The following is a 12,033-nucleotide window of genomic DNA, read 5'->3' on the forward strand; positions in this document are numbered from 1 at the left end:
TTCTCATCAATATAGGCAGGAACCAGCCTTAGACACAACCAAAACAAGCAGCTGTTTAGGATCATGATTTTTTGGGGAACCCTCATCCCAGGCTAGCTCTGAATCTAATAGGCCAGCCCTATCTCCCACTGCAGCAGAGCACCAAGAGGGGAGGAGACAATTCTCTGTCAGAGCCCCACCCCTTAACTCCTGGCAGCTGGATGGACAGGCAACTCATGACCAAATCCTCAGCTCTAAAAACTTGGAACCCCACATATAGCAAGGTCAGAGCTAAATACCTCACTGACAAAATCTGATTGTGGCATTCAAGTTTATACTGAAAAAGCTGGATCAATATAACTTCCAAAACTCACTGCACATAGTTTGTCCAACCATTAAATTCATAAAAGCAGAAATTGGAGGTTGGAAGGGGAACATATGCAGAGGGAACTGTCATCTGGATCCTGTACACGTTGAGGTAACTGACTGCAATCTTCTCTAGACCAGCTTTGTCCATGACAAACTCTAATCAGAACTGGTGCATAATTTAGGAGATGTCATGCATTCTGTGTTTTCATTGTTCCGCCTCTTTCCCCCACTATGATCTTCTTTGTCTATTTAGTTAACTTTTTAAACCTAATCACTAAAGTATAATAATGATAGCCCCTCCAGCATTCCATGCAACGTGTTTAAAGGGTAGCCTGCTTGCCTCTTATTTGTGGAACATTTTATACCTACTAGTTTGAAAAATACAGAGAACAAGTGAAACTAAAGAGTCACGGCAGGTTAGGAAAATAATGTAGGTGTTATGGAGAAAAGTCTTTGAAGCCCTCAGCTGAGTGTAGAGGCTGTAGTAAAAAGAGAAAAAAATATATATGAGCGAGGAATAAATACAGGGAGAGGAGACAATGGAATCCACGTTGTTGTTATATAAACACTGTTTACACCTTTGCTAGACTATGATTCAGGCTCTTACTCTTCATGAAGATAATTATAACTTAAAGTAACCAGACTGAATACATATTTTAAAGGGAAACAGCAGTAATTAGAATACCCTAGAGCACTGCACACACTACACATATACTAAAGAAAAGAGGGAATAAATAATGAGTTTTCCATTCACCACAGCAGTACTTCAGTGGCTGGGTCTCATGGCTCTCCCACTAAATCCTGCATTTTTTGGTGATCCATGGTAGGACTGTATCATACAAGTTTTATCACAGGAAGGGGAGAAAGGTATAGGAAACACTACTGCACAGTTCCCAGAGGAGTGCCTTCCTCAAGGATTGGTGGGTTATGAATGCAGTGGGTACAACCTACAAGCCCTGAAGATCTGGACAAAAAGGAGGTTTTGAGCCTAGAGAGAGGCGGTCTTCTTCCTCTGACTTTGTGTTCCGTGTTACCTCCCCCTCTATGAAAGCACAGCCTCCTAAGGAGCTATGATCCCATTAGCCACACCTCACCCACACAGAGGGAATGGCACAGAACATATTCTTTCTCAGGATTTGCTGGTGGTAATTCTGCTGGTTGTAGGGGAGCATGCTTGGAAGGAGTGGGTGAGCTGGATGCAAAGACTCTATCCCCCCCAACCTTCTGTCTTCTATAAAAATTTCAGATGGCTTCTGCTCACTCTGCTAGAGAATGTCGAGGGGAATATCCAGCCAATTCACTATTTTCCCCAGTGGGATATTCAGACTCATTAAGATTGAGAGAATTCAGGTCCTATTAAAAGCCACAGGAAATCAACAAGGCTGAATATCCTATAAGGTAAATTAGATCTATTCTAAATTTGGTTGTGGAAACATGATCCAAGGGTGAAAGCACCCGGTGGAGGGACAGGAGGTCTGGGTTCCATCCCATCAGTTAATGGCCTTGGGCAAGTCACTTAATCTGGGCTCATTTTTCCAGCTACAAAATAGCATCTTCCGTCCCCACTCCCTACAAGTTACATTCATTGGTAGTGGCAAAGTACTTTGAGATCCTTAATTAAAAGATAGTACAGGAGTGCCAAGTATCATCTTCATTAAAAAGTAATTGGCTCATCTAGTTTTAAATTAATAAAAATTAATAAAAGGCATTTATGAAATACAGAAATTACCTTTAAAACACAGCCAAAAAGTCAAAACTTTGATTTCTAGACATTTCTAATATTCTGAATTCTCTCTGTCCTACTGATTAAACCAGGTTTTATAGTACACTGCAGTTTTTCCTTTAAGGTTATTTGGGGAAAGGCTAAGCAGACTGAGTTCATTTTCATTACAGAAAACTTTAAGGTGACCCAATAAAATTAATTTGAAATTAAAGTGCAGTGAGCCTGATAATTCCACACTAGTAAGGAGTTTAAACAAAAACAGGAAACACAATCTAAAAACCAAGAAAGTACGAGCAAACAGGGAATCCAGCTAGAATTAATTCATCTGAAAGGTGGTACACATAGAAATAAATTGTCAAACAAGACCACTGAAGCAAATACTGAAAATTAATAAAGAGATAGCGAGCAGTTGCAATACATAGAGTGAAGCTGGAGGAAGCAGGGACAAACATGAATATGGATTTGAAATAAATGTATAGTGACACGGCTTGCTAGGTTGAGTAGATTTATTTTCCTGTCCAGAAATTCTTATGTCCTTATGAGTTAAGGATGCACTGGTTTTAATTTTACTGGGTTTTACTGCTTTATGCCAGACCCTTAATGTTATTTAACAGAAGCAACTGTCAACTGGTTTCAGTGCAAAATTTGACTTTATTTCAAATGATTGAAATCTAGTAGAAACTTTTCCCCCTTGACAAGTGAACTTTTCAGATGCAAGCGCTATTTACTTCTTTACCCCAACAAAGACTGCGATTGGATATAACAGGAAAATCATACAATGGAGAACTGACATCACTGAATGACTGATGGACATTGGTAACAGACCCACCTTTTGCGAGAAAGGAAGGCATAAAGATCTAGGTTCTAGAGATAAGGTGCTCAGATATCATGGTGATGGGCACTGAGCACAGAATAAATATCTACACACAGCAGACAGATTCATTAGACTTTGAGAAAAAGGATTTTATTCTTCTGCGTTGTATTTTTTAGGAAAGTAAATATGCATGTCACTCCCCCCCACCACAGTAGCACTGAAGGGTCTAAAACCTTCTGTGATGAAAGTGATGTCAGGCTGCTCTGTAATTTATGAATACTGGATGTTGATTTGGTTAGTGGGACGTTTACTGTATGAATGTTCATTTAGTTTAATAGGGGCGTTGTAAGAAAAACAAACAGGAAGCGAAACAACTGCTTGAGACAAACCATCTTTGTTAAACCCCTGCTATTCCCCTGGCTGCCTTCATTGCTCCTCCTGATGATTCCTCAGCTATTTCTCAATGCAGGAAGAAACAGGAGAAAGCAGCCTAATTAACTGATACCCCATACACCTCCTAGTTCTCATTGCTTCAGCTACCTTCAGGAGAAGGTGCAAGGAAGGAACGAAGGCACACGGAGAAGAGGAAGGAGGAAAACATCCCAGAAAAATACTGGAATGAGGAATACCTCAGGAGAGGGAGAGATTCTCACAAAGCTGGCAGAGAGGAAATAGGCAAAAAAAAATGTTGGATGTGGGGAGAAGGCCTACTGGGCAAAACACACCGAGAGCACTTCATGCCTCCAGCTTCCATCCTGGACACACCACACGATCCACTGTCTACAGCCAAGCGCTGAGGTACAACCGCATTTTCTCCAACCCCTCAGACAGAGACTAACAAGATCTTCACCAAGCATTCTCAAAACTACGATACCCCCAGGAGGAAATAAGGAAACAGATCAACAGAGCCAGACGTGTACCCAGAAGCCTCCTGCTGCAAGACAAGCCCAAGAAAGAAACCAACAGAACTCCACTGGCCATCACATACAGTCCTCAGCTAAAACCTCTCCAACGCATCATCAGTGATCTACAACCCACCCTGGACAATAATCCCTCACTTTCACAGGTCTTGGGAGGCAGGCCAGTCCTCGCCCACAGACAACCTGCCAACCTGAAGCATATTCTCACCAGCAACTACACACCACACCACAGTAACTCTAACTCAGGAACCAATCCATGCAACAAACCTCGATGCCAACTCTGCCCACATATCTACACCAGTGACACCATCACAGGACCTAACCAGATCAGCCACACCATCACCGGTTCATTCACCTGCACGTCCACCAAGGTAATATACGCCATCATGTGCCAGCAATGCCCGTCTGTTATGTACATCGGCCAAACTGGACAGTCCCTATGTAAAAGGATAAATGGACACAAATCAGATAATAGGAATGGCAATATACAAAAACCTGTAGGAGAACACTTCAACCTCGCTGGACACACAATAGCAGATTTAAAGGTAGCCATCCTGCAGCAAAAAAACTTCAGAACCAGACTTCAAAGAGAAACTGCTGAGTTTCAGTTCATTTGCAAATTTGACACCATCAGCTCAGGATTAAACAAAAACTGTGAATGGCTAGCCAACTACAAAAGCAGTTCTCCTCCCTTGGTGTTCACACCTCAACTGCTGGAAGAGGGCCTCATCCTCCCGGATTGAACTAACCTCGTTATCCCTAGCCTGATTCTTGCTTGCATATTTATACCTGCCTCTGGAAATTTCCACTACATGCACCCGACAAAGTGGGTATTCACCCACGAAAGCTTATGCGCCAATACGTCTATTAGTCTATAAGGTGCCACAGAACTCTCTGCTGCTTTTACAGATCCAGACTCACATGGCTACCCCTCTGATGCGAGAACACGTTGTGCTTTCCCAAACATAAATGGGTGCATTTGTTTCTAGGTATTTTGGATATGGAGTCAGTGTGTCCCAGAGAACAGAACTGGGAGTCAGGAAATGTGGGTTCTAATCCTGGCTCTCTCAATGCCTTGCTGTGCGGCCTTGGGCCAGTCACTTCTTTGTGTCAGTTTGCTTGTCTGTTAAATGGAGACAATGACACTTACTTTGAGACTTATGGTGGAAAAGCATTATATAAATATGCTTGGTATTATCACTCCTCTCCTAAACTACTGTGTCAAACCGCTATGCATTGTTAAACATCTGCTGTACTTTATCCCATATGTGGCTGCATTTCAGCAGTGGATCAGCTTGTTAAGTTTGTAAAGCACTTTGGGATCCCTTGGGATGAAATATGCACTGTAAACTGAAAATAGTTTATTTTCCCCTTGTACACTGTTTATGAAAATGCCTTTATTACAAATATTTAATTTTAAAAATTACCAAAAGTGAAAAAAATGTTTTCTGATGTAAATCTTTTAAAGACTGAGATAGTACACAAAAATATTATTGCTGTACTTATATCTGATATCGTGAAACATATAGATGCAATTTGCCCATGGGCTTCCCTGTATCTGATTTACACAACGAGGAATTTTACAGGCTGTAAATAGTCTCAGGACATCAGAAGACTCTTCTCTCATTGGAAATATTCTCAGCTTATTATAGCTCCTCTTTGCATAAAACATTAACATTTTTGTGATGTTTAGGACCCAGTGGTGTGAATCTTGATTACCTTCGGGTTCTAACACTCTTGTCACTCAGATGGTACTCCAGTGTACAATCAAAAGTATGCAGAAGCTTTTTCCATACAGTAGTTTTACTTGCTTCCAGAATGCTAAATCTTAATATTTTATACTTATATATATTTAAATTTTAGCAGCACTGGATAAATGTTAACATGCTTTTATGCTAATGCAATCACTGACAATCCAGATAATGTTGTATATTGGCATATACTGTTAGTGAATTATGGATACCTAAACGTACGATAGCACAAGCCTAACAATTATTTTTGTTAGTGTATTTAACTTTTATTTGCAATCACAACACTTGAGAATTGTTTAAATTAACTTTAGTTCTGCAAACTCCTGAACGGAAAACATTTTGTTGAGGTTTTAAAACAGCAAGTTGCAGTAGTTAAAATAATGGTACTATTTAAAGGGATCTGACCATACTGAACAACACTTGATGTGATCACGGACTAGGTGGCTAAGCCCAGTTTTCCAGAGCCTCAAAACTAACGCCTTAATTGAAAAAACAATAGATGAACTCTTGCATTCCTCCACAACAACACTCTCTCCTCTCAACCACACAACTTGATTAGTACATCAGTAGGATTAGACTTGTAAAAAAAACAAAACCTTGTCCATATACATAAAAACAACATGAGTGGCAAGAGGAATAGAACCCAGGACCCTCTACTTCAAAAACACAAGCCTGTAGCACAAAGCTACTGTAACCCAGCCACTAGAGGGCACTCTCTCTCTCTCACTCACACACACACACACTTTTGACAATACAAAAGTAACAGTCTCCAGTAAAAGATAATAGTAAGCTGAACGAGAGATCTTCGAGAACTCACTGACAGCAAAATATCACTGGGTCAAAGGTATGGAAGTTTGTGGTTTTGCTGCACCTCAGGGGGGAGTGGCAACATCATTCTGAATAAATCTGAATATGTTTGGAAAAAACATACTTTTCTGTGGCCAGAGTTAAAGACAAACCAAGTTTGAAGAAAATAAGTTGATTCATTTTAAAGCTGAAAGGTCTTCAGTTTGAGATTTGTGCAGAGTTTGAGACAATTTAGTGTTCTAAACCACAATTGGTTTCAATTAATCTAAAATGGAATAAAACTATTTCAACTGGCTACCTTCAAACAAAAGTAAATGAGTTGATGAAAGTCATACAGGAAGTCTGTGGCACAGCCAGAAGTAGAACCTAGAACTTCTGTTTCCTATTATCTCAGGCTTCCTTTTGTTCCCCTCTACCAGTCTGTCTGTACCTACTTATTGTTTCTTGTATTATACTGAGGCCTTGTCTACACACAAAAGTTTTATCATTTACACCACACACACACACACACACACATTACAAGCAGTACAATACACTTAAGTGTGTGCACAGTTACTCCAGTATAAAAGTATGTATACCAATATAGCTTATTCCTGTATGGGAAGAAGACTAAGATACACCTGCAGACGGATTTTTATATCAGTATAGCTGTGTCCACACCAGGGGTTGCACTGGTGAAACTAAATTGGTTAAAAAAATATCACTTCCATAACTGAAATAGTTATACTAGTATAAAATCTGTGTGTAGACCAGGAAATAGACTGTAAATTCTTTGGGGCAGAAACTGTCTTTCTGTTCTGCGTTCGTCTAGGAGATCCTGATCCATATATGAGGCTCCTAGGCACTACTGCAATACAAATAAACAAAGAAGAAGATTCTAGGATTGCCACTCTCTCTGTGTGTCACTCAGAAGCCTAGAATGTCCATTGAGTCAGTGTGAAGTGATGGACAGCTACAAGCATGGTTGAGAGCTCTTTTCATTTAGAATATCACCAGGTTCAATCATCACTGGGATTCAGGGTCTCTTACCACCTAATTTTTAAGTTCTCAGCCATTCTGACTTCATGAATTATAAGAGTCCTAGACCACTGTGATATCAGAGGTAACTCACCCAATCACCACCCTTATTCTACTGCTAAGTGTGTGTGCACGCAACACATTCATCGGTTGTATGAAGGAGACTGCACAGAACGTGGATCATCTTCACCTAACTGCCACACCCATGCAACAACACAGGCTTAATAAACAATAATAGTAATAATAATCTTGATTTAGAAAAAAACAATGCAAAAAAAATGTGTTGAGGAAAGTTTAAAAAGGAAAAAAAAAAGTTTCTTTTTAAACACAAAATAAGCACTCAGCAAATAAATTAACCAGATATCACAAACTAAACATGTCGGCATGTAAATGTCTATTTAATAAGAAAGTTTAAGCACAGCCAGGTAAAAAGAATAAAAAGCTCCTCAAATATGGGAACGAAGGAATGAGACAGTACATCATCTGAACCACTGAAGGTTACCATCTGTCAGAAAAAGAAAAGGAGTACTTGTGGCACCTTAGAGACTAACCAATTTATTTGAGCATAAGCTCACTTCATCGGATGTAGCTCACGAAAGCTTATGCTCAAATAAATTGGTTAGTCTCTAAGGTGCCACAAGTACGCCTTTTCTTTTTGCGAATACAGACTAACACGGCTGTTACTCTGACATCTGTCAGAAAGCTCTTTTAAAAAAAATTAAATGTTTGCAAGAACAGTACTTTAGTACCATATCTGAAAAAGATATACTTCTTCCCCACAACAGGCATTTGTAATTTAGTGAGAAAAAATACACATGCATTAGTAGCCAATTATATACATTCAGATCACAATATCATTAATTTATTGTGTCATGACTGTGTTGCTTTAGCTCTCTCAGGGATTGCATTTCTGTTCTGAGAGAATGTCTGACAAAGAAACCAGTCTATCACATGAATTCATTTTGAGTTTTGAAATTTTTTTTAGCTTACTTGGTAGAGCTCACTGAGACCAAAAATTCAAGCTCAGTCTGAAAACTGTGAGCCAGATTGTAAGCTGGTGTAAATCAGTGTAACTTCACTGAAGTCAATGGAGTATGCCAATTCACACCAGTTTAGGATCTGTCTCACTGTACATAAGCCTCTAAAAGAAATACTAGCTTTTATATAATAAAAAATGACAAATAATTCACGATGATGTAAAAAGTGTGACCATATTTCAAGGCATAAGAACAAACAGGGTTTTTTTGGTTTTTTTTTTGGGGGGGGTGTTAAAAAGGTTTTTGGCTTTCAGCCTTCTTGACTTCTCTGTATTATTCATATGCATCCCTTCCCCACCACACTCACTATAAAAGCTTTTAAAAAAACCCAACATTCAAACCCAAGCTGCCAACATTCCTACAATTTGAAGAACATTAGAACACAGTGTAGCATGAGGAAAAATGGATTCCTTTCTGTGGTAGCCATCTTTCAGTGTGTTATAAACACCTTTCAGATCTGCCTGTCATCTGTTCAGTTTCTTGACACCAATTCCAATGCCAGTTTAGCTTTAATATGGGAATTACACATGTGCATTTCAATGGCAAAATTAGGCCCCTGGATTCATAACCTTGACTTGTGTTCTCCCAGAACACTAAAGTATATCTGATGTCACAGTCTCACTATTCAAAAATGAACTATTCCCTGGAGAAGTGAAGAAAAGACAAAGGGAAGGAGAAGAGAAGGGAAATTTCTCTGGTGTCACATTTCCACTAGCCTGGGAATTTTTCGTGTGTACCAGATAGGATAAAATACCCATCTGTTCAGAAAGGTGAAGAAAAGTATCTCGATTATCTGATCTCTTAAAAAGCTATTCTTTCCCATTCATCCTCCCCCACCCCCGTTCCCAGTGAGCACACACACACTGCTCACCTAGATAGTGCAGCTCCCAGGACAAAGGCAGCATGTTCCTTTAGCACAGGCTCGGTGCTGTTTACTCCATTAATCACAAGCTGAAGTCCACCCAAGGAAAGAAAGTCTTTTGCATTGTCCACCTATGAATGAATAGATTCCACACTAATATAAAACTTAACATGCATCACTTGGGTTCCCATCAAGTTTTCAAGCAGAGTACTTTAGAACATAACATCTAAATAAATTTTATCTTTTCCAAATCTATCTGGAATTTTGTTTTGAAAGCTTCTTAAAATTGAAGAAAAAAATCATGGCTCATAAATCATACACTGCTCCCTGTGAGCATCACATTCCACACTTCCAGAAATAATATACGCAGACAGGTGGCTATTATCAAATATATAACGCATCACTGAAAATTCAAATAATTTGATTAGCTATCAAAACTTTCCCCTGACACGTGTTGTTAACTCAGGGAACCTGACACTGTCAAAACAAAGTAAATTCTCACTTATTCTCACACGAGAAGGCCATTATTGGGAACATAGGGAATTGTGTGCTATACATATACACAAAGTGAGCTGTAATTGGCAGGCTTGAAGTGTTAGAAATAATTGTCAAGCAGCCTGTCAGCAGCAGCAATAATGCACTAACTTCACATTCTAAGCTTCTGGTTAAAGCAAGAGATGGACAAACTATTCCTGACATTCTACATTAATATAGTCCAAGGTACTGTGTTAACTTGAATGGTAGAAGCCAACCTCGAATTAATAGAGGCTAGCAAGAAACTTTCCTTGGATGCAGGTTATCCCATAAGTGCCTGCTACAGGGTTTCTTGTGTCTTCCTCTGAAGCAGCCAGTACTGGGCTGACCACTCTGAGACAGGATTCCAGAGTAGATGAACCAGTGGTCTGATCATCTATGGCAATTCCTATGTTCTAATATTCTTACATTCATCTGCTGCACTTCGAGTTGAAACAGATTTTGGGCTACCACAGGGGAAAAGGAGGGAAAAATAAATCTGAATCAACACTAGAAAAGTGCCTGCAAGTGTTACCTAAAGGGAGAGTCTCAAGCAGTTCAGGCTTATTTAGTGCAAAGTTTACTGCTGCTAAATTTAAAAGAAGGATTTTTTCAAAAATCTACTAGAGAGCAGTCTTCAAGGAATTTTCAAAATTGTTTTGTATATTCATGGAACTTTTTGTTTTTAGATTTCCCACCATTCCTGTTTGGTGATGGAGACAGAAACGCTGAAAAACAACCAAAAATGACTGTTGGGTCGACAAGGTAAAACTGATCGGTCCAGGTTCCCTGACTAAACTGACTGAAGTGCTAATAGTAACAAAATACTCCAAATAGAGTACAACAGAGTTAGCAGATTAGTTTCAAATTTAATAATCTAAATTTTTATTAGTAAAATATTTTTTATCTTGACAGTGTTCCTTTAACAAAATTGATTATGGGTCAAATACCTAAAGCAAGATTCCAAATCATACAAACACTGATCCATGTGCTTAATATAACCTCATTGACTTCACTGCCATTGACTTCACTGCCTAAATCCTACTGAATCAGGGCTTAGGTTTACATGTATTATCTATAATTCATTATGAGGTGGTACCCAACATTTCATTTGGCAATTTATTGCTCCTCAGCAAGAATCAATGGTACCTTGGAGTCCAGTTGTGAGATTATTTATCGTTTGCATCAACCATTTTTTCCTCAGTCCTTTGGATCACATTCTTCTAATTTTTCTATAAACCTGACCTCATGTATCTCCTTTCCTTTCTCTGTGTCAACCCTCCTCTAGAGTGATCTTAACTGCAATATAAATCTAATCTAATCTCCTTGATTATGCTCAATCACTGTAATATTTAAGAATATTTAAAACTAGAAATATCAAGTCTCTCTCAGTCTGTAGGAACAATAAATTGGTTAGTTTACACTTTGCAGATATGTCTATATAAAGAGCTTAATGAGGGAAAGCCAAATAAAAAAACATAAGTTTTGCATTTAGTACTGATCACAGTGAGGTCAGTCATCATTCTACTCTCACCTGGGAGCGAGTCCCATATTCTACCTCCAGTTCCAGTGAAAGGTGTCCAAGTCACAAGACTGGAGTATAAATTGTAAAAACAATATACAAACTTTTTAAAAAAATGTTTTAACCTTATTTTGTTCCTTGGCATCTGCTGTGAAAACTGCTACTCCTCACATTGTTTGTTTTTTCTTTTCTTTTCTTTTTTAAAGCACATAAGCATTAACCTACCTGCAGAGCTGGGAATGCATTGCTGAGCAATGTATGCAGTGTTGTTATAGCTAATGCTTAGCTCCAGCCCACTGAAAACAGCAGAGAAGAAAGCCCAAGTTCATAAAAGCACTCCAATAAAGCAAGCATGCAGTGGAGATGGGGGTATGGGAGACAAGTAAATATGACAGTACTCACAGTGGGAGCAAACTTTAAATTGGGAGAGATTGAGAGAGAGAGAAAATAGAGGAGATATTAGAAACAAGAGAAAAGAAGACTGTCAATAAGACAGAGAGGAGAGGAAATTAACACCGTAAAATGGTGTTGCAGTTCTGAAGTGGGAAGGAAGAAAGACAAGGAAAGAAGAAAAAATAATCTGAGAGAGAAAAATGAGACTGCAAACTATAAAAAGGGGCCTAGGCTCTGTGAGCGCTGGGGTGTGAACACTCTGGGCTCTGTTCATAAATGAGTTATGCTTTGTTTTCTTTATACTTGCTTTGTTTTTTGCATGTTAC

The 12,033-nt window shown here is 39.0% G+C and overlaps 1 protein-coding gene across 2 annotated transcripts in view; it reads right to left on the minus strand.

Annotated features, from left to right (window-relative positions):
* SIL1 (SIL1 nucleotide exchange factor) overlaps positions 1–12,033 on the minus strand; it is a 230,004-nt gene that overhangs the window by 61,362 nt on the left and 156,609 nt on the right. For both annotated transcript variants that reach the window (XM_073356007.2, XM_073356006.2), the window contains one exon: positions 9,289–9,410. In XM_073356007.2, the coding sequence (XP_073212108.1) occupies positions 9,289–9,410 (122 nt within the window). The remainder of the gene's footprint in view (positions 1–9,288; positions 9,411–12,033) is intronic.

The sequence above is a fragment of the Lepidochelys kempii genome, chromosome 8 (genome assembly GCF_965140285.1).
Source record: "Lepidochelys kempii isolate rLepKem1 chromosome 8, rLepKem1.hap1, whole genome shotgun sequence".
NCBI classification, from domain to species: domain Eukaryota; kingdom Metazoa; phylum Chordata; order Testudines; family Cheloniidae; genus Lepidochelys; species Lepidochelys kempii.